At 42.3% G+C, this 24621-nt stretch overlaps 1 protein-coding gene across 4 annotated transcripts in view; it reads right to left on the bottom strand.

Annotated features, from left to right (window-relative positions):
- LOC124779626 (serine/threonine-protein phosphatase 6 regulatory ankyrin repeat subunit C-like) overlaps nt 1-24621 on the bottom strand; it is a 279597-nt gene that overhangs the window by 50897 nt on the left and 204079 nt on the right. For all 4 annotated transcript variants that reach the window (XM_047253722.1, XM_047253726.1, XM_047253723.1 and 1 more), the window contains 2 exons: nt 22818-22916; nt 10621-11163 (listed from right to left, as the gene is read on the bottom strand). In XM_047253722.1, coding sequence (XP_047109678.1) covers nt 10621-11163; nt 22818-22916 — 642 coding nt within the window. The remainder of the gene's footprint in view (nt 1-10620; nt 11164-22817; nt 22917-24621) is intronic.

Below are 24621 nucleotides of genomic sequence, written 5' to 3'. Positions count from 1 at the left end.
ACTGGACCTCCAAATATGTCCAATGTAGCTTTGGACGAAACATCAGGGATGGAAAATTTACATGGACCATGGACATACAACCCGAAAGAATTCTCAGTGGCTAACATATTGTTGAATTAACCATTTGCAGAAGTGTGCGTATGCAGGAAAACCAGTTGGAGAATGTCCCTACACACACTGGGCATGGTACAGATACTGCAGGTTCCCATGTAGCACTTTCTAGACAGTCAAATAGCAATACTACTTGTTGCAGCTAATTGTCTTACAATGAAACTAGATTTATCGACAACTACATGGAGATGGTCCTCCTACAGTTGAGACGCCCTTGTCCTTCTAGGGCTCCACCACTCATAAGTAGTGAGCTAAAATGTCCCGTGCTTGCTAGGATGATTATCAATTGCTTCAAATGTCTCCTTGTCAGGGCACTGTCTTTCTGGAAATATTTCCCGATACAAATGTTGAGCACTATGGCCATAACCACCTGTTAATCCATACAGCAAATGGGCATCTGACAACTCCACATTTGAATACACTTTATTTGCATTGTACTTAATGACCACCTGTGATACTACATGCTTAATGCTAGTAGAGCAATGAAACTGACTGCATGTCAACACAAGCAATGAAGTGTAACAATACCATAAAAAGGAAAGTTGCTACTCACCATGTTGGTGAGTCACAGATAGGCACAACAAAAAGACTCTCACAATTAAAGCTTTCAACCTTTGGCCTTCACCAACAATAGGCACACATGACTGCAGTCTCAAGCAATTGAATCCATACTGTGAGCTGTGTGGCAACTGGGTGGGGGCGAGGAGGAGGCTGAGGTGGGGAGGGGGAGGGATAGTGTGATGGGGTGGCAGACAGTGAAGTTCTGTAGGTTAGGCGGTGGGCAGAGGAGAGATGGGGAAAGGGGGGGAGTAGCAGAAAAGAAGAGAAATAAAAAGACTGGATGTGATGGTAGAATGATGACTGTGTAGTGCTCGAATGAGAACAGGGAAGGGACTGGATGGGTGAGGACAGTGACAAGGTCAGGAGGGATTATGGGAATGTAGGATGTATTGCAGGGATAGTTCCCATATGTGCAATTCAGAAAAGCTGGTGTTCGTGGGAAGGATCCATATGGCACAGGCCATGAAGCAGTCATTGAAATGAAGGATATCTTGTTTGGTAGCATGCCCAGCAACAGGTTGGTCCACTTGTTTCTTGGACACAGTTTGTCGGTGACCATTCATTCGAACAGACAGCTTGTTGGTTGTCATGCCTACATATAATGCACCACAATGGTTGAGCTTAGCTTGTAGATTACATGACTGGTTTCACAGGCAGCCCTCCCTTCACCGGGATAGGTGATGGTAGTGATGTTATTGACCATACTGGAGTAGATGGCGGTGGGAGGATGTATGGGACAGGTCTTGCATCTAAGTCTATTACAGGGGTATGAGCCATGGGTTAAGGGATTGGGAGCAGGGCTTGTGTAAGGATGGACGAGTGTATTGTGTAGGTTCGGTGGATGGCAGAATACCACTGTGGGAGGGGTGGGAACGATAGTGGGCAGGACATTTCTCATTTGAGGGCACACCGAGAGGTAACCATAACCCTGGCGGAGAATGTAATTCAGTTGCTCCATTTCTGGGTGGTGCTGAGTTACGAGGGAAATGCTCCTCTGTGGCCAGATGGTGGGACTTTGGGAGGTGGTGGGAGACTGGAAAGATAAGGCACAGGAGATTTGTTTTTGTACAAGGTTGGGAGGATAATTATGTCAGTGATGGCTTCAGTGAGACCCTCGATATATTTCGAGATGGACAGTTCGTCACTGCAGATGCAATGACCTCAGGTGGCTAGGCTGTACTGAAGGGACTTCTTGGTATAGAATTGGTGCCAGCTGTTGAAGTGGAGATATTGCTGGGGGTTAGTAGGTTTGATATGGATAGAGATACTGATGTAGCCGTCTTTGAGGTGGAGGTCAACATCTAGGAAGGTGGTTTGTTCGGTTGAGTTGGACCAGGTGAAGCAAATGGGGGAGAAATTGTTGAGGCCCTGGAGGAATGTGGATAGGGTGTCCTCACCTTCGATCCAGATAACAAAGATGTCATCCATGAATCTGAACCAGGTGAGAGGTTTAGGATTCTGGGTTTTTAGGGAGGATCCCTCTAGATGGCCCATGAAGAGGTTGGCATAGGATGGTGCCATGTGAGTGCCCATAGCTGTACCCCAGATTTGTTTGTAGGTAATACCTTCAAAGGACAAGTAATTGTGGATGAGGATATAGTTGTTCAGGGTGACTAGGAAGGAGGTTGTAGGTTTGGAATCTGTTGGGTCATTGGGAAAGGTAGTGTTCAATAGCAGTAATGAGGCCTCATTGTGGCTGGTTACTGTGCTCCTACTGAGAGAATCTCTGCTCTTGTAGACCAACACCTTCAACATATTACCCAGAACCTACCCTCCTATATAAAAGTTACCAACCATTTCCTCCGCACTCTCTCCACAGTTCCTGTCCCTTTAACACATGGTGCTCTGCTCATCCCTATTGATGCCACCTCCCTGTACATTAACATTCCTAATGCCCATGGCCTTATCGCTATTGAATACTACCTTTCCCAACGCCCAACGAATTCCAAACCAACAATCTCCTTCCTAGTCACCATGACGAACTATATCCTCACCCACAATTACTTCTCCTTAGAAGCCATTACCTACAAGCAAATCCAGGGTATGGCTATGGGCATTCATGGCACCATCTTATGTCAACATATTCATGGGCCATCTAGAGGAATCTTTCCTAAAAACCCTGAATCTTAAACCCCTCACCTGGTTCAGATTCAATGATGACATCTTTGCTACCTGGATCGAAGGTGAGGACAGCCTATCCACATTCCACCAGGGCCTCAACAACTGCTCTCCCGTTTGCATCACTTGGTCCTACTCAACCCAGCAAGCCACCTTCCTGGATGTTGACCTCCACCCCAAAGATGGCTACATTAGCACCTCTGCACATATCAAATCTACTAACCACCAGCAATAACTCCACTTCAATAGCTGCCACCAGTTCCACACCAAGAAGTCCCTTCTATATAACCCAGCCACTCATACTGGTCGCGTCAGCCGTGGTTATCAGTCCCACTCTAAATATGTCGAGGGTCTCACTGAGGCCTTTACATACCATAATTATCCTACCAACCTTGTACAAAAACAAACCTCCCATGCCTTATCTTTCCAGTCACCCACCACCTCCCAAAATCTTACCATCTGGCTACAGAAGAGCATTCCCCTCATAACTCAGTACCACCCAGGACTGAAGCAACTGAATTACATCCTCTGCCACAGTTTCAACCACCTCTCCTCATGCCCTGAAATGAGAAGTGTCCTGCCCACTATCCTTCCTATCCCTCCCACAGTGGTATTCTGCCGTCCACCGAACCTACACAATATGCTCATCCATTTTTACACAAGCCCTGCTCCCGGTCCCTTACCTCATGGTTCATGCCCCTGTAATAGACCTAGATGCAAGACCTGTCCAATACATTCTTCCGCCACCACCTACTCCAGTATGGTCACTAACATCACCTATACCATCAAAGGCAGGGATACCTGTGAAACTAGTCATGTAATCTACAAGCTCAACCACTGTGCTGCATTCTATGTAGGCATGACAACCAACAAGCTGTCTGTCCAAATGAATGTCCACCGACAAACTGAGGCCAAGAAACAATTGGACCACCGTGTTGCTGAACACGCTACCAAACATGATATCCTTCATTTCAATGACTGCTTCACAGCCTCTGCCATGTGGATCCTTCCCACTAACACCTCCTTTCTGAATTGCGCAGGTGGGAACTTTCCCTGCAATACATCTTACGTTCAAATAACCCTCCTCACCTCAAACTTCGCTAGTCATTGTCCTCACCCATCCAGTCCCTTTCCTGTTCCCATTCCAGCACAACACAGCCATCATTCCACCATCACACCCAGTCTTTTTATTTCTCTCCTTTTCCCCCACTTTCCCCTCCCCCCTCCCACTGTCTAACCTGTAGCACTTCACTGTCTGCCACCCCTACCATACTATCCATCCTCCTCCCCACCCCAGCTTCCTCCTTACCTCCACCCAGTCGCCACTGCCATCATGCACTGGTGCTGCTGCTCACAGTGTGGTTTCAGTTGCCTGAGACTGCAGTCATGTGTTCATGTTGTGTTTCCGTGTGTGTGTGTGTGTGTGTGTGTGTGTGTGTGTATTGTCTATTGTTGACGAAGGCCAATGGCCAAAAGCTTTAATTTTGAGAGTATTTTGTTGCGCCTATCTGCGCCTCAGTATCTACAGTATATTGTGAGTAGCAACTTTCCTTTTCATAATATTGTTACATTTGATCCAGAATTTTCCATTGTTTGATTCAAGCAATGAAGTGTGTTACATGTCAACATTACATTCATTCAACTGGAACAACAAACACTGGCCATAACCACAAGAGTTATAATGTACTGTAAATTCTAAACAAACAAAATCCAGAGGGTATTTTGAAAATTTCATGTAAAAAATTGTTTCATGTAGTGATGTTTTTTTCTGTTTCTGTGTGTTTGCCATTATTAATGTGATTACGAAGAGAAGTAAAAGATGAGCTCTAATAACAACCCATGTCCATATAACACATTTTATTAACAACAACACGGAAAGGATAGATCGCTACTCACTGTGTAGAGAAGGCACTGGGTTGCAGACATGCACAATGGAAAAGACTGCTAAAATATTAAGCTTTCAGAAGAAGACCTTCTCCCAAAATAGAAAACACACACACTCATTCACACAAGCACAACTGTGACTTTCTGTTTTGGAAGAAGGACTTTGTCTGAATGTTTAATATTTTAGCAGTCTTTTTCATTGTGCCTGTCGGTGACTCAGTGTCTCTTCTATGCAGTGATTAGTAATCCATCCCTTCCATTATGTCATTCCATCTGGGACTTACCCTTGTTTGAATTTAACAGATTTTATTCCTCTCCATGTGAGGAATGTTTTCTGAAAGTCTGTCCCAGCTTTACATTATACCCTGTACATATGAAAAACACTTTGACCCTATTATTTCACTTTGACTTTGAAGGAATTAGTGTGTATGAAGAAATGAAGAAAATTTTTCGTAAAGTAAAAACTGGAAATGTAAGAGTGCAAAATCTTGAGAGCTGGTTAGGTAACAAAAAGGAAAAATGTGCTCTCTTACCTCAAGTTACAATATAATGAATGTCTATGCTCCTAACATATTATGTCAACTAAGTGGGAATTAATAGTGATGAGGTACAATGCATTATTGGGATGTAATGAGGATTTTTGTGAATAATGATGATCAGGATGATGATGATGATGATGATGATGATGATGACAGTGATTATGTATTAGGGATTATTTGTGAGAAGTAATGACATTTGTGAGTAGTAGTATGATGAAGTTATGGTTAGGGCTCTGCTATCTTGAAATGTAGTACTAAAATATATATATGAACTCAGTAGCAAAATGTTTAAATGTGGATGTATGATGAAAGTTGTTAAATTTATTGTATTTTATAAGCTTGATTCTAAGTAAAAACAAGCCAAATAACACTCCAATAAAAAAAAAAATAAAAGAAGATGCACCATAAAGGAACTGTCTGAATGGGATGGAAATCAATAGATATGAATTACACATACAGACCAACAAATGATTACAATTTCAGAAAAACTGGTTGATTTATGCACAAGAAAGAGCTTCACAAATTGAGTACGTCAGTAATGTGTTAGTGCACATCTGACCCTTATGCAAGCAAGTTATTCAGCTTGGCACTCACTGATACAGTTGTTGGATGTCCTTCTTAGGGTCTCATGCCAAATTCTGTCCAACTGGTGTGCTAGATTGTCAAATCCGAAGTTAGCTGAAGGGCCCTGCCCTTAATGCTTCAAACATTCTCAATTGGGGAGAGATTCGGCCACCTTGTTGGCCAAGGAAGAGTTTGGCAAGCATGAAAACAAGCAGCAGAAACTCTTACCCAGTGTGGGCGGGCTTTATCTTGCTGATATTTAAGCCCAGGATGGCTTGCCATGAAGGGCAACAAAACAGAGCATAGAATAATGTGGACATCTCCAGCAGTGTATTCACTGTTTGTCAGGTTTCAGTTTGAATTGGGACTCATCACTGAAGACAATTCTACTCAAGTCAATAAGATTGCAGGCCAAAGACTTTAATCCAAGTTAATTCTTTGATCGGGTATGTAAAAGCTCAATTAATCAGCATAGTGACTTTCTTAGTGCCTCTTAACAAGTTTTAAAAAATGCTGAACAGGCAATGTATCCAGTGAAATCAGAATTTTGCTTTCACCCCAAGCACATAGTGACGGCCACACAGAAACCTCAAGGAAGTTTACACTTGGTCAATATGCAATTAAGTGACATTGAAAATAAAAGATTTTCAAATTGAAAAGGGAAAATGACACTGTTAAATTAAATACTGATGACACCTCTTTAGACTGCATAATTAACACAAAATATCTAGGAATGAATATTGATTCTGAGCTGAAATGGCATCAACACACAAAGATATTTGCAAACAGAATGTCATAAGCATTACACGATTTGATTGCTCTCATCCGCGTATAACAGCCAGTGTCTTTAAGTTCCATATTATTCATATACACACTCAGTTATTAGCTAAAAAATTCTTTTCCAGGGAACAAATGCACAGAATACAAACACAGTTGTAAAATCACAAGAAAGAGCCAAAAATAGTGTTCTTGAAGTCTTTTGTGGTGGCACACTTCAGTAATATTGGAAGCTTAGTCATGATCCAACACATACCATTGCAGAAAGACAAGGAAGTTAATAAAGGACTCTAGCATGCTATAAGAAGTGATGAAGAAATTAATGCCCTATGCCACCAGATGTCCCAGGCTTTATGGATCGCCAAAGATACACGAGGAAAATATTCCTTTGAGGCCTAAAGCTAGTGCAATCAGTTCACCTGCCTTCAGACTGGCAAAACATCTGGCATGCCTATTAGCACCCAAACTGGGACATCATGTTGCTAACTCACTGTCATTCATTGTGGCTCTCAAGAAAATAAAGAAAGGCCAAAATAATATACTGATCAGTCTGGACTTTTTGTCACTTTTTGTGAGAGTGCCAGTACAAGACACTCTGGATATTGTCAAGCCATTCTGTCATGCCTTTAAAAAATGTACTTTATGCACTGCAACAAATATTATGAGATGACTGATGGCACAGCAAGGGGATCTCCACCGTTTCCGGCTGTCACAAACTTTTCCATGGAGCACTATGGGGGGCAAGCCATGAACTCTGTGAGGTTGTGACCATCTTGCTTACTATGGAATGCTGACTACCTCTTCTTGATGTGGCCGCTGGTGAAAATACACTGCAGCAGTTCATCAACTACATGAATGGTGACCATCCCAAAGTTAAATTTACCGTTGAGTTGGAGATGGTTGGAAAGCTTGCCCGCGAAAGGCAAAGGTCCCGAGTTCGAGTCTCGGTCGGGCACACAGTTTTAATCTGCCAGGAAGTTTCATATCAGCGCACACTCCGCTGCAGAGTGAAAATCTCATTCTGGAATACCTGGGTGTTTTAGTTGAGTGGAAGGAAGGAGGCTGGCTCGATCATTTAGTGTACAGGAAATCTATGCACATGGGCCGGTACTTAAATGCCAACAGTTTTCACCACCCTGTACACAAGGAAGCAGCACTGAACACGTTAGTACACAGGGCTAAGATTATTTCTGACAACAACCATCCGGAGTCTGAATTTCAGTATTTGAAGAGCATGTTCAGAGGAAATGATTACAGTATGAGAAAAATTGCTAAAGCTTTCAAGTGCCATCAATGAAAGAAGCCTTGTGAATCGGCAGAAGAGGCCAAGCTATTCCTTCCATACTGTGGAGCAACTACTAGCAAGATTGGCTTGACACTTGTAGGGATGCAGCAGTGGCAGTTTCAAGTGTGGCTTCTGCCACTCGCACCATGTGATGTCACTTGGTACCACATGGAATGGAGCTGCTAGGAGCTGCCCAACTTGCCTTCTGCGTATGCACCTCTCCAGCCTTCTCTGGAAGGTTTCAGAAGCTTCTATTACATCTATATAACACCTTGCAGCCCTTCACAGTCAGTGATTTCACCCCTGATGATGATGATGGAGAGAGCTATCAAAATTTCAAGTGTTTTATTCAAAATGACGTGGCTTATAAGCTTTACAATAAATTGCTCATTGAGATTAAAGAGATTACTAACAAAGACCTATTTAAAATGGCAACTGAAAAAGGCCAGGTAAGCAATGCATTATACACATTGAAGGTTTACACAAATAAATAATAACAGCGATAATAAAACATCTCTTATCTCACACAATATTTTCAGACTATGTTGTTTCCTTGTTTTTGTCTTTTCTGGAAAAACTTACTCCCTAAGCTATGCAATGTATAATATTAACACATTATCCTCTTTCTGAGCTCAACATCTCATTTTTAGAGCAGCATGTTGACTCAGTTTCTTCGGGCTACCAAACTGGAAGCTGCAGTACACAAAGTGGAAAGCAGACATTGTTGTTATGGTTGTGGCCTCAGCTGACAGCATTTTTAGCATAACCTTATGAAATAGTGTGTATAGCGTGAGCAGCAACTGGGAGTGAGAAGCGAATGAACAGTGTAACACTAGAATTTTACATTATTAAATAACATCTGTAAAACACTACTGTACACTAGAAACAACCTGAATGAGGTAGAACTGTTTTAAGCAGACTGGCCATGTATTTAGGAGGGTGGAGGCCCCTCTCTTCATCCAGCCATCCCGATTTAGTTTTTCTGCAGTTTCCCTGATTATTTCAGGCAAATACCAAGATGGTTTCTACTACGCAACCATAGCCAATTACCTTTCCCATCCTTGTTAAACTAGACATGCCTGTTTATATGAATCATATTATTTTTGTAAACCTTACATTTTAATACTGAGACTTGTCCAATATCCACGTAAAACTGATCTACAAATAAATAAAACTACTACTCTATATAATGGAAGGAAACATTCCACGTGGGAAAAATTATATATAAAAACAAAGATGAGGTGACTTACCGAACAAAAGCGCTGGCAGGTCGATAGACACACAAACAAACACAAACATACACACAAAATTCAAGCTTTCGCAACAAACTGTTGCCTCATCAGGAAAGAGGGAAGGAGAGGGGAAGACGAAAGGAAGTGGGTTTTAAGGGAGAGGGTAAGGAGTCATTCCAATCCCGGGAGCGGAAAGACTTACCTTAGGGGGAAAAAACGACAGGTATACACTCGCATATACATATTTAAATATGTCTGCTTGTGTCTGTATGTGTGGATGGATATGTGCGTGTGTGCGAGTGTATACCTGTCCTTTTTTCCCCCTAAGGTAAGTCTTTCCGCTCCCGGGATTGGAATGACTCCTTACCCTCTCCCTTAAAACCCACTTCCTTTTGTCTTCCCCTCTCCTTCCCTCTTTCCTGATGAGGCAACAGTTTGTTGCGAAAGCTTGAATTTTGTGTGTATGTTTGTGTTTGTTTGTGTGTCTATCGACCTGCCAGTGCTTTTGTTCGGTAAGTCACCTCATCTTTGTTTTTATATAAAACTACTACTCTACTACTACCACTACTACTGCTACTGCTAATTATATAGACAATGTATGGGACAGTCTGTTCCTCTAAAAGACATTACAACAATTCTTATCAAGTTCTCCAAGTAAAGGACTGGGTTCACATGAGCAATTTTGTATTATTTGCTAATTCAATATCTGCACAGCAATGTCCCACTTCATTTTCTATGCCCTTCTACCCCCAAAACAATGTAGTTGGATCTGTTCCTTTTACCATTTGGAACCCAGCTGTCTGGGTTACACAAGAAGATTGGAAATCTTCTTGTATAACCCAGTCGGCTGGGTTCCACATGACTTCCTTTTGCACTGCATATGATTGATGTGGTTTTGTCTGCCCAAGCCATCACAGCCCTTAACAACATAATTAACTCAGGGCTGGTCATGAAACCACAGAACCTACACACAATCAGCATCTGTGTGCTCAGTAGTTGCTCCTATTTTGTCTAGGTCACCCATACCACTGTATTTCCATCTGTAGCCAGGCTATTTCCAATTCTGTTATGACTGGTTCCACAAGGACCTCCATAATTATGAGAGATCGCTAAATATATAAATTCCCATATTCAACAAATATGAGAACAGTAGCATGGTGTTGTCTAAATGATGAAGTTGGTTAAAAAAAGTTCCAGAAAATCAATCAAAATAGCAAAAATAGTGTGACAAAGATAGACTGCACTAAAATGCAAAGAAATTAAGATGTTTGTTATAATTACACTTTCCTAATATAATTACACACACAAGAGAGGTATTCTAAATGTAAAACCTAAACTTCACAGTAAGATCCACCAGTTCATGTTAGCTGTAATGTTATTGCCCTCTCTATTTATGGTTTTTATAGACATACTTCCATTTCCAAAATGAAATGTGTTTTGTGATGTTATTCTGAATAGGCCTACTGATTTTTGCACTACCTAACTACAGCTGATTGTACCACATAATTTGTCACTGTGCTTTATAATAATACCTATACTTCATTCTTACCATCGCATTCCCATGGCTGGCTGTGATATGCAAAGGTTCCTTCCCTTGGTTGTCTTTTACACGAGGATTTGCTCCTGCTTTCAATAGAATCCACACACAATAATCATTTCTATGAACTGCCAATTGTAGAGCTGTCTGTCCTTGCTCATCCTGGTGATCTACTGGGACCAGATTCTTTTCAAGTATGTATCTCACAATGCTAATGCTATTGGACATATCTTCGTTACCATAATATTGATTACTGATAACTTTTTTAGTAGCACAATGTAGAAAACTGCTACCTGTTTTACCACATTCTGCTAATGCCTTGTTCTTTTGTAATATAAGGTCAACGAAATAGGTATCAGCAATCTCAAATGCTTTATGTAAGATGGTTTTCCCATTTTTATCCACATTACCACTGTCCAGTAGAAATGCGTGTTCTCTTATAAGAAGATAAATGAGTATCCTATTATGGTTTTCAAATGCCACATGTAAGACTGACTTTCCATTTTTATCTCTAACAGTCAAATCTGCCCCAGCCTCAATCAGCAACTTTGGAACCTACAAAAACAGAAAACACTATTTCAGAAGATGATATCAATTAATGTCAGAAACTTGTGAAACATAATTGCATATGAGTATTTATTGAGGTAACAGATTACAGCAGATGCATTTTTATGTTCTATAGGTCTATAGCGAGGAGATCTTCAAGGACGTAGAATATGTCACAAAACACTAATACAAACGTAATTGTTGGGTTCAAATTAATGATATGAATATAATAGAGGGAAACATTCCACGCAGGAAAAATATATCTAAAAATAAAGATGATGTGACTTACCATACGAAAACGCTGGCAGGTCGATAGACACACAAACAAACAAAAACAGTGTGTATGATTTTGTTTGTTTGTGTGTCTATCGACCTGCCAGCGCTTTTGTATGGTAAGTCACATCATCTTTGTTTTCAGATATAAAACAATAATACATATTTACAAATTTACATATTTACAAAAAATATTTCTTCCACAGATTGCTGTAGGATATGCCAAAATATCTTAAATATACAGGATGTCCCACTCAAACCTCCCTAATTTCAAAGACCCACGTGGAAAAAAAAATTGTAGAGCATTTCAAAGAGTTTTATTTTGTTGCGACTCGCCGATCATTCAAAGTGCCGCTGCGCAATTACGCGCATCCTCTACGTGCGGTGCTGTCTGCCAGCCATGCAGCAGCTGCGCCACCTAAGCGGCCAGCCGAGCAGCGGCCGCTAGACTGGGACTCAGTGCTCATTCGAATGCTAACATGTACGCATGTCTTACTTGTCAAATTGCTCTGTGACTTATATGTGTTGTTGTGTCATTCCGAAATATATGTGTTAAACTTGAAGTTCTAACAACTGGCGACGAGGATGGGATTTTTCCTTTTCACCGTTGACTCACAGGGTTCCATGGCTACTGTCGAGCAACTATTGCAAAATCAAACGCTCCTCACAGCAGCGATTCGTGATTTCATCGCGGCGTCAAATGCGGGGTGTTTCTCGTCGTTGGCTATACCTCCTTTTCCTCCTTACGACGAGACAGCAGAAGACTGGTCTGATTATGAAAAACGTCTTCGACAGCACTTCTTGGCATTTCATGTCACGGACGAACAACAATGTAAGTCTCTGTTCCTTTCCTGGATTTCACCTCAAATGTATCAGTTGTTGTCACAATTGGCTCCTTTGAAGGATCCTGCATCTTTGTCCTTTGCTGAAATGTGCTCACTCTGTCTGTCTATTTTCAAAAGCAAACGCATGTGGTAGCCTCTCATGTTGCCTTTTATCGTTATCAAAAACAACCAAATCAATCCTATCGCACTTGGGCTGCTGAACTTCATGGCCTCAGTCAAAAGTGTCAATTTGTTACTGACGTTCACAAAGAATCCTATGCTGATACCGTGGTATGGGATGCTATTATCCGGTCGGCGCACGACAAGGAAGTTCGGCAACGTGTCCTTCAGTTGGCGAATCCGACTCTAGATGAAGTTCTCTCCATTGCGCAGTCTTTTGAAATTTCTCGTGCCGCTGGGGCGCAAATAGAGGCATGGGGTGATGTTGGGGAAATACAACCTCTGTGCACTGTTGATGATGTGTGCTGCGCGTCCCCACCGGCCGACGTGGCCGCAGTGCGCTCCCACGCGCAGCCTCAGCCTAGCCATAAACAACCCGCTAAGAAACTGCAGCAAAACCCCCGGCAACTTCCTTCATGTCAGTGGTGTTTTACGAAACATTCATGCGAGGATTGTCCCCAACGATGGGCTGTGTGTCACAATTGCAAAAAGAAAGGTCATGTGTCTTCCGTTTGCAAATCCGACCGCATAGATGATGTTCATGAACATGAAGCTGATTCTGATTCTGTGTTGTCTGTCAATTGCACTTCTTCCCTTTCAGGGAAGTTATTCCTCACTGTCCAAATCCTTGGTCAAGATGTTCGCATGCAAGTGGATACCGGTTCTGCTGCCACTATAATTAATTCTCAGACTTATCTTCAGCTGGCTTCTCCACTCCTGTTCCCTGTCACTCGGCAATTACGGACGTACAATAAACAGAAGATTTCTCTCTTGGGACAGTTTAATGCTGAGGTATCTTACAAATCCGCCGTTCGCACTGTTCCCATATTTGTGGTCGACCAGAGCAACGCAGAAAATCTTTTTGGTTTCGATGCCTTTCGCATTTTTGGGTTCTCCATAGATGACTCTGTCAATATTGTCTCTGATGCTATTCCTTATGCTCAACTGGATTCCTTGTCGATGACATTTTCGTCCCTTTTTTCTCCTGGGTTAGGCCGTGCAAACAACTTTGAAGCTCATATCACGCTCATCGGGCTCAGCCCATTTCTGTGGCCCTTTGTGATCGGGTAAAACGGGAGTTGGATTGTCTCACTGCTTCAGGGGTCTTGCTTCCTAACACTTCCAGTGAGTGGTCCTCTCCTGTCGTCGTAGTTGCTAAGCCAAATGGTGATATTCGTCTCTGTACCGATTTCAAAGCCACTGTAAATGCTCAATGCCTCATCGACACTTACCCTATGCCCTGTCCTGAAGAACTGTTCACTAAACTTGCTGGAGGCCAGTATTTTCCTAAAATTGACCTGTCAGAAGCTTATCATCAACTTCTTCTCAACACAGCTTCCCGGCAGTTTCTAGTCCTTAACACGCCTTTCGGTCTCTATCAATACCAACGCTTGCCATTCGGGGTTGCTAGCGCCCCTGCTCTTTCAGCGATTCTTGGAACAATTATTGTTCCCTGTCCCTGGGTGTATCAATTACATGGACGACATTGTTGTCACTGGCTCCACCACTGAACATCTTCAAAATCTCCACACACTTTTTCATGTCTTACAGACTGCCGGTCTTAAGTGTAATCTTCAGAAATCACAATTTTTTCAGGCATCTATCACGTACTTGGGGTTTCAACTCTCTCGGGATGGTATTCGTCCATTTCAACAAACTGTCGCTGCGATCCATGCCCTTCCTCGCCCTACATCTGTTAAGGAACTGCAGGCCTTCTTGGGGAAAATAGCATACTATCATAAGTTTTTACCGTCTGCGGCTTCGGTGGCTCAGCCGTTGCATCACCTGTTGCATAAAAACGTGCCTTTTCACTGGTCCACGTCATGTGAAGCGGCTATCCAGAAGTTGAAGACTATGCTGAAACAGGCCCCGTGCCTGGCTACTTATCGACCTGGCCAACATATTGTTCTTGCCACAGATGCCTCTCAATACGGGGTCGGTGCAGTCCTTGCGCACCATTTTTCTGACGGTTCGGAACAACCCATTGCTTATGCCTCCAAAACGCTCACGGATGCCCAACAAAAGTATTCTCAAATTGAGAAAGAAGCTTTGGCCATCATTTATGCTCTTCATAAGTTTGGTGTTTTTCTCTATGGCTCAAAATTTCATCTTGTTACGGATCACAAACCACTTGTTTCCTTGTTTCATCCATCAACGTCACTTCCTGACAAGGCTGCACACTGCCTCCAGCATTGGGCTCTTTACTTGTCCCGTTTCAATTATGAGATTCATTTCCAGCCAACGGCTCAACATCCGAATGCTGATGCTCTCTCTCGCCTTCCCATGGGTCCTGATCAGGCATTTGATAGGGACGAACTTTTGTGTTTCCACCTGGATGTTGCCGAGCAGCGGGTTGTGGATGGGTTCCCCATCACTGGGGACAGGTTGGCGGCTGCTACGGGTTCTGACCCTACCCTCTCCCGGGTTTTACGCTGTATTCAGAAGGGTTGGCCAGATCGCCCATCCACTAAGACTTCTGATCCGTTGCGGTACTACTACACTTTGCGCTACCGCCTCACGGCTAGGGATGGTGTTATCCTCCTCTCCACTGAAAATGCTTCGCCGCGTGTTGTCATACCTGTGTCTTTGCGTGCTTCAGTCTTGTGCCTCCTTCACCAAGGGCACTGGGGTGTGTCTCGCACAAAATCTCTGGTGTGCCGTCATGTGTACTGGCCTGGCATCGACTCTGAAATAGCACACATGGTCGCTGCCTGCGGCCCTTATGCATCACAGGCCACTGCCTCGAAGTCATCTTTGTCACCGTGGCCTTCACCTGAGAAGCCCTGGGAGCGCATTCATGCTGACTTTGCGGGACCCATTTTAGGTACTTATTGACTCCTCTTAATTAACGCCTACTCGAACTTTCCTTTCATTGTCCGTTGCACGTCACCTACCACCGCGGCAACCACCAGTGCTCTTGCCCGCATTTTTTTCTTTGGAAGGCCTCCCCTCTACTCTTGTTACTGATAAAGGTCCGCAATTTGCCTCTTCCGAATTTGTGGATTTTTGTGCTCGTCACGGTGTTACGCATGTCACGGCCCCGCCGTTCCATCCACAATCCAATGGTGAGGCTGAACGGCTGGTCGCACATTTAAGGATCAGATGCGGAAACTTCTGACTTCTTCTGCTGCTGATGATGAGCTTCTCCAGTTTCTGGCGTCTTACCATTTCACCCCCATGGGCGACCACACCCCCCTGAGCTCTTACATGGCCGACAGCCCCGCACGCTACTTCATCTTCGGCAGCCTCCCACCTCACGGCCGTGGGTGCCTTCACTTGGTCGGTTCACCGCCAACGACCTCGTCTGGGTACGGGGACATGGCAGGTGGCCAAAATGGAGCCCGGGCCGCATCTTAAGACACCGTGGCAGATGCCTGTATGAAATCCAGTTGGACACAGGTGTTGCAGTGCATCATTCGGACCAGCTTCAGCCTCGGGTGCCACCAACGCCTGTTCCGAATGCCGCCACACCACCTTTGACGCTACTTGATGCTCAGGATCTTGGCATCTCTCAATACTCACAACGCAGCCCTCTCACCGTCATCGCGATGCCAGCACCAGAACGGACGCCACCAGGAGACGTGCCCATGTAGGAACCGGAGGACCATCCCTTGTCAGAGCAAATCTACTCGCCTCCTCCTCCAATGGACGCCGATACATCGCCCATGTCTCCTGTCATATCAACTGGACTTGCCGCAACTGGCAGATTGGTGCATGGGGCCCCAGCAAATTCGACCCCTACGTCTCCTGTCATCTCGACCCGTTGTCATCGGGGACACTTCCGTCCATACGGGAAGCCTCCTCCTCGAGACTTTACGGCGAGTCAAACGATGCCTATGGACGTTGGCCATCTCCAGGACACCTCCATCAAGAGCAGCACAACAATTTCAAAGGGGGGAAAAGTGTTGTGACTCGCCGATCATTCAAAGTGCCGCCGCGCAATTACGCGCGTCCTCTACGTGCGGCGCTGTCTGCCAGCCATGCAGCAGCTGCGCCACCTAGGCGGCCAGCTGAGCAGTGGCCGCTAGACTGGGACTCAGTGCTCATTCAAATGCTAACGTGTACACATGTCTTACTTGTCAACTTGCTCTGTGACTTATATGTGTTGTTGTGTCGTTCCGAAATATATGTGTTGAACTTGAAGTTCTAACATATTTATTTATCATCAATACACCTCTACATGTGAACTATTTGTAGCATGAAGAACATTGAGTCTATATTCACCTTCTTTCCAAATTATTTGTAACATTTCCTCTGTTATTGTTGCAAACGCATTAGTGATAAGATGTCGCAATGTAGGAATATCGCCCACTTTGGTCGCATACATGTGGTCCTCCACAAATCCCCACATGAAGAAATAAAATAGCATAATTTTGGGTGAACGTCGTGCCAGGCAATGGGTCCTTTGCATCTGATCCAACGATTGGGAAATTTCCTATCTGGGAACTTGTGGACAGCCGTTGACCAATGCTGTGGAGCTCCATCTTGTTGAAAAATGATGTTGGGTTGCAAATCTTGCATCTGAGGGTATACAAATTGCTCCAACATGTCCAGATACACTGACCTACACACTGTTTGTTCCACAAAGAAGAACAGTCCAACAATCCTGTCGTGCATTAGCCCACACCAGATATTTAGTTTAAGGCTATCAAGAACATGTTCAATGACAATGTGCAGATTTTGTGAACCCCAAATCTGAACATTATACCTATAAAACCTTTCCTGATAGATGAAAAGTTGCCTCATCTGACAATCAACATCTTTGCAGGAAGCTGGCATCTATATCAATACGCTGCAGCATATCCATAGCAAAATGTTATTGGTGTGGTTTGTCATTTGACGTCGGATGTTGCAGAATTTGCACTTTGTAAGCACACATACGGAGATGCTGGTGAACTACATGATGCAGTATTGATCGAGGTACATCAAGTTGCCTAGATGCTTGACTAATTGACTTACTTGGGCTTCTGAGAAATGTTTGTTCGATGTCCTCCACTGTCTCTTTTGAAACTCTGTAATGTGCATCACCAGAATGTTTCTGAACACTTCCTGTTGCTGGAATCTTCCTATACCATTCCTTAATTGTTTTCACATCAAATGGATCACATTTGTACACACAATGATAATTTCTTCGCACAGCAATCGGCAATTCTGTTTCTGCAAACCACACTAGTGTTTGCACGCGCTGCTGTGGAGTCACCATTTTCACTTCATGCAACCATGCTGCACTCTGGTGACAATGCTTGGCACTTCTGAAGTGGGAATATAAATTCTTTGAGATTCTCTAGAATGTGGTGCATTTTTTCATTGTTGTATCTACTGTGGTTTTTCTCTCCTGGGTCCTTGAAATCAGGGGGGTTTGAGTGGAACAACCTGTATTTTCACTGAAGAGATAATGACAAACATGTCACAAAAAATGAAAATGTATGTAACAGTAAGATGCATATGATAATTTTTAGGCTATTCTAGGCTACCCACACATCATCAAAGCAAAAATCAGGTTACAATACTTATTTGTATTGATCACACTACTGGAGTAGAGATTTTTAGGATTCAGAACAGAACTTACCCAGAACTGCCAAAATAGATGCAATGGGAGCTTTACTAACAAACACAAATTTGGAAATAGGAATGAATCATGAGCTTTTGCACTGTTTCAGATTTCCTTCTCTTCTTTATTCTGATGAAGAAATTTTAGAAGAAATAGGGATGAATCATGAGCTTTTGCACTGTTTCAAATTTCCTTTTTTTCTTTATTCTGACAAAGAAATCTTAGAAGATACTTAATGTGGCATAGAGGTTGCAAGAAGGTCGATAGAGGCCAACAGCAGACTTGCAGGAAACGCACTGCCAATGCCCTCTCTGCTGCCAGTATTTAGATTGCTGCCACAGACTGGAGGGCCAATCTATTGTAGACCGGTGCAGCAAGTGAGTTCCATTCTGTCCTCAGTCGCAGCCTAGTGGGAGTCGCAGTAGCAGTTAGCTCTGCCACTAGTTCAGAGACAAGCAGCACAAAGCAATCAGAACAGTGTTCATAGTGAACATTGAACCTCAACAGCAGTGAGGCTAATGAGGACTATTATAGAGAGCTTGTGCCACAATGAATATCTTAAGTTAAATAGATTTCTTATTCTTAAGAATAAAGAATCCAGTTAATATATGCGTACAGTTTGTGTTATAGAAAGAGGATACTGGCCATGAAACAACATCCTCTCCTTGCTCCCTTGGTACAAGCATTCACAGACAACGAAACAACATAAAAGATGGTGACAAGTATGATTCAGAAGAAGAGTTTGCTTGCTTCTCTTGTTACTTAGCTTGCAGGGGTTCATTGCTAATTTCTTGTAGTGTTCTTGCATTTATTCCAGGAGGAGAGTCATAGAACTAATCAAATTTCTCTTTTCAGGGGCTTTGCTTGCTTTTTTGCTATATCATATTTGTGTAAACCATGGCTACCCTACCCCCTCCACTCTACTCCCTGCCCCTGCACATCAGCTGCAGTCAGCCAGTGGGTCTAACACAAGCTTCTCAGTTTCAGAACCAACAAATTGCTGCCTTACTAATGATAGTACAATTTCTGGCTGCACAATCAGCATCGGCCACACAGCCCGGCCAGCCGACCGATAAGCCCAAAAAATGCCACTGACCAGCATACCACCATTCCAGCAATTTAACAACACAGAAGAGGAATGGCTCAAATACCTGACATAGTTTCAAGCTCATTGTGCAGTTCATCAAGTTCAAGATACTGTGAAGCTACAACACTTTATTTCGATTGCAGGGTCCCCAGTGCTCAGGTTAACACAAAAACTATTCCCAACTGTGTCTCCTGATGAAGTCACTTATGACAAAGTAATCAGAGCATTAACTCAGTACTATGACCAGCAAGTTCAAGTAGCTGCAGCCAGATATAAGTTTTTTGGCTGCCAGAACAGAAATACTGTCAGTGATACACAGAACTAACGGGCATGACTAGGAAGTGTAAATTTAAGTGTAGTTGTGGCAACTTTTACAGTGACTTAATGATTTGGAATGCTATAACATTCAATGTCCCAGATAGTAAAATACGGGAAAAGATCTTAAAGTACTCTGATCCATCACTTCCTCAAGTGTTGCAAATATTACAGCAATATGATTCAGGTGCCATAGCCTAATAAGTTTGACCAGGCTCCAATTTGTCAGGTCGAGTCACCCCTTGCTCATGACCACAGGTAAACAGATCTGTGAACATAGTGAAGTCTTGCCCCTAGGGCAAGACAGGATTGCAACATGTTACACATGTGGAAAAGAAGGCCATGTTCACTCCCAGAAGAAACAGTCTTGTGCACATATAGTGAAGGCTGTGTTTTCCAAACATACAACAGGTTCTGACAAAACTAAGATTAAGGTTGTGCCTCTTTCTTGCTCTATTGCTGTGCAACAATGTTCTAACACACAGTTTAACTTGTTATGCATTGCAGGCTGTTGTGTGAGCTTTCACATAGACAAAGATACCTCAGTAACTTTACTTAATCATGCCACGTACAAACAGTTAGGCTCACCGTGCCTTTCTAAATATAACAAGCGCCTCAGTGCTTACAATAGACAGGAAATTCCAGTGCTTTGACAGTGTAGTTTGCCTGCCACTTACAAATCTCATACCAGGACAGTGAATTTTACTGTGTTGAAATCAAGAGACAGTGAGAACATCTTCGCTAGATGCCTTTGATTTATTTGGCTCTAGCATCCAAGACAATGTACTTCCCATATGGGCTTGTGATCCAAATAACAGTGTCGCTAGCATGCTTAAAGAATTTCCTGAACTACTTTCAGAAGGAATGGGAAAAGTAAATAACTTCATAACACATGTTAAGTGTTTCCGAGCCCAACCCATTCCCACTGCTTTAAGAGAAAAGTAGCCAGTGAATTGAAAGAATTGCAAGGTATTGGTGTAATTTCTTCCATTCAAGCTAGTCAACGGACAGACTTAGTGCAGGATGTTACCTTTCTAAGATAGATTTGCATGATAACCACTTGTAAATTCCATTAGATGAAGAATCACAGAAAGTAATGTCGTAAATACACACTTAGGTCTTTTCAAGTATTTGTGTTTGCCCTTTGACAGTGCTTCCGCACTGTTACTTGGAACAGCTGACTGCACAAGTGGCATTTTGTTCAAACTACCTTGACAATATTCTCATATCATGTCATACACAAGAGGAACACATTGCCAATTTGCAAACTCATTTTCGAGTACTGTCAGAAGCGGAACTCAAGTGTCATCTCAAAAAGTGTGACTTTTTTCAAACTGAACTACAGTACTTTCGTCATGTGATAAACAGTCAGGGTGTGCACCCCCTCTAATCTCATTTGCTTGCAATCTGTGGCCTGACTGTTCCTTGCAATATGTCTGAACTGCAATCAGTACTAGGCAAGATGACATACTACATTCGGTTCATACCAAAAGCCACTCATATGGCAGGTCAATTGCAAAGCTTGTGTCACAAAAACGTACCTTTTGTGTGGACTAAAGACTGTCAAGACACATTTCAGAAACTCAAAAATTCCTTGCTTAGTGACAGATGATTAGTACATTTTGACCCTGCCGAGAGTTTTGCAAGTTGACACTTCTTCCTATAGAATCAGCGCTGTGCTTTTGCACAGAATGGGTGCACAAGACAAACCTACTGCTTTTGCCTCAAAGTTGTTAACTCAAACTCACTGCACTTATTCTCGAACAGAAAAAGAGGCACTCATTATTGTGTATGTTGCAACAAAATTCCATCATTATCTGTATCGTCCCAAGTTCTATTTAGAGACATATCACAAGGCTTTGCAGTCCTTGCTTCATCCGTCAAAGCTGGTTCCTATATGCACTGGCCAAAATTTGCAACACTGGGCTTTGTTGCTTTCACACTATGAGTATGAAATTGTGTACAGACCTATGGTAAAGCAAGGCAATGCAGAGGCCCTATCTTGCCTTTCGATTGGCCCAGACTCTGATTTTGATCCATCTGCCAGATCTTGTTGCCAAATCAATGTGCAGGACTCTGAATTGCTGGAATCTTTTCCCTGGCACTACAGAAACATTGCACAGACCACGGAAGCAGACCCAGACCTCAAGATTTTGTTGCATTACCTTTGCATGTCTTGGCCTCATTCACTGAACAGTATCCAGAACTCAGTTGTGCACCAACATTTTGCACGTTGACATAGCCTTTCAGTTCAACAGGGTGTGATTCTAGCTCAAAATGACAGTGGACAATCCCCTGTGCTTACTCCCAAATTGTTGGAAAAGTATGTGTTGCAATTGCTTCACCAATGACATTGAAGAATTATTCGCACTAAACAGTTAGTGCACCAGCACTGTACTTGGCAGGGCAAGGATGCCCACATAGAACAGATGACACCACAGTGTTGCCCATACGCAGAGAACCAATCCGCTCCACCACAAACATTCTCAGCTTGGCCTATGACTCAAACACCATGGCAACAAGTGCACATAGACTTTGCACAACTATTTTGGAACACTCGTTGGCTCATAGTGACAGACTCTTTTAGCAAGGTTCCATTTGCAGTGCCTATGAACTCTACATCATCACATAGCACCATTCAAGCATTGTCCTCCATATTTTGCATCAAAGGTTTGCCAGAAGTACTTGTGTTGGACAATGGGCCACAGTTCACTTCACATGATTTTGAACAGTTTTGTGAACACAATGGCATTACTGGTTTCTAGAATGAAAAGAGACTTGAAAAGAAAGCATCTTTCCGATGTTGCTGAAGTGAAGAAGAAAACATTGGAGGCACTGTCAAGCATCACAAAAGATGAATTTAAACAATGTTTTGAAAAAAAAAAAATTAGCCATGTGTATTAGTGCAAGTGGAAAGTACTTTGAATGGGACTGAAGGTTTGTGCTTAAAATGTGAATAAATAAGTTTAAAAAAAGTTCGGATTCTTTTGGGTACCCCTCATACATCAATATCTGCACCTATCCTGAACACCACTATGAAGTGCGTGGCAGTGGATATGTTGCAACATTTAGTGTAATAGTGTTAACACTGTTAACATGTAGAGTAACTTAAACCAAGAATTTCAAGAATTCCAAATTAGTGATGAATAATGCAGCACTCAAGTGCAAATCTGTCTATCACAAGTTCAGAGTTCTATATCCATTACAGAGGAACCTTATTTTCTTTTTAATAATGTGTTAAAATTTTTGAACAACAATACAAATTGCTGTCAACAATTGCAATTAAGTTAAAAAGTTGGAGAAGAAATTAAAACAGGAGAAGAAGTTTATAATTAATAATTACATCAGTTATTTTAATGAAACCCCATGAACATAATGTACCATCAACAAATGCAGATACAAAAATCAACATGACAATCAGTAAACTACTTACCTCATTGTGAGTACTCCTACATTTCATGAAGATGGGAGTTCTACCATCAGCATCCACAGCATTAACATCAGCTCCTGCATCAATGAGAACCTTCATAATCTGCCAAAAAAATAAAAACTAAAGTTATACTCTGCCAATTATATGATATGGAAAGTTCTGGCAGAACGTGTGTATGTGTTCTGATGAAGAACAAACATCATATGCCAAGCAAAAATGTTCCAGTTCTTCTTTATGTACATGTACACTGTTCACTGCCTCAATAGTCATTTAAATATTTTATACAAACAATGGAAACTCCAGGTTGGAATATCAGCAGTATAATGAAAAGATAGACTGCTACTCACTGAAAAGATGACACACAGAGTTGCAGTTAGCTACAACAAAAATACAGTTACACACTAGCTTTCAGCCAAAGCCTTCTTGAGAAAAAGAAACACACAAGCATGCATACATGATCGCCATCTTTGGCAGCTAGGAACAACATTCCGGTCATCTTTGTGGTGAGTAGCAATCTATCTTTTCCTTATATTGTAAATATTTTGTGCTTAAATCCTCTGGGTTTTCTTTTACTGTGGGGTAGAAACTCTAAGAATAATGTTGGTATCTAATGTACTCTATTATATGGTCAGTTTCTTGTATCTACTTCATACACAATTCGCATAACACTGATAAGCAGCTACACTTAACAAGTCCTGAAAGTGTCAAGATACTTATAAACCAATTTCAGTATCAAACTTAGCACCCAGGTCTCCACACATATTAACTGTCCATAAACAAGAATTTAAATGTAGACTGTTAATAATTGATTACTCACAAAGTAAGTCACAAACAGTATTTATGTACAGAATTTCTCATGCTGATAACTTCTGTAAGGTTACAAGCCATAGGTTTTATGTGTATAAACTGATCAGAGAGAGTGAAGGCTGTGTTGAGGAACTCTTAGCTGATGAGGAAGCTGTCTGTGCGATGTAAGATTTATGCCGGAGGGAAGGCTGGGCAGCCCAGCCATAGATGGCTATGCAGCTGCTTCCAAATCAGGACAGTTGCTTAATCCACATTTTTCATACCAAAACATTTGGGCAGTAGATTAAAAAACTGTCAAGTCACCGAAAAGGTATCCTTTCTCCTATCAGTATCATATCAAGTGCGATATAAGCCAGCTGTGTTAAGAGCAGATACACCAGCCAGACAGGCAGAAATTTTATACAAGATTTAAAGAATATGAAGACCTGGCCAATTCCACATCAGCTCTCACAATGCATTTGACTGACAACTATTATCAGCTGCAGCGCATTAGCATTAACTTAATTGTCTTACACATTGCAAAGAAATGTTGGACACTGAAAAAACTGAAATCTAAGAAGTTTTTATCCCCATCCTTTTGATACAATTAATGAATGAACAGACCTGTATCATAGAAATATTTTAGTTAATTATGACATTATCCTTGCAGATTAAGGTGCCCATATAATGTGAAATTTTCCTTGATTTTTTAAATGTACAGATCTGTAGTGATACGTCCCATTCCTTGAATGAGAGGTACCGTGTCCTTAAATACAGAGAAAAGATCTTCATGACAGAATTGTCTATAAGTGGTGAGTATCCTGCTGTTGGGAGGTGTTTTAACTCTTAGGCGCTGAAACGAGAGTTAACGGTCCAGTGACTGTATGGATGTGGATAGCAGTCAGACGACCCTACCTGCTGTGTCAGAGATAGGAGTTTCACGGAGCAGGTGGTGCGGAGGAAAGAGCTCCATAAATCTAAGATTGCAAAATGCTGAAGATAATAAATGTATTGTAGTTGT

The sequence above is a fragment of the Schistocerca piceifrons genome, chromosome 1 (genome assembly GCF_021461385.2).
Source record: "Schistocerca piceifrons isolate TAMUIC-IGC-003096 chromosome 1, iqSchPice1.1, whole genome shotgun sequence".
Taxonomy (NCBI): domain Eukaryota; kingdom Metazoa; phylum Arthropoda; class Insecta; order Orthoptera; family Acrididae; genus Schistocerca; species Schistocerca piceifrons.
This window is presented reverse-complemented; position numbering and strand designations above follow the sequence as displayed.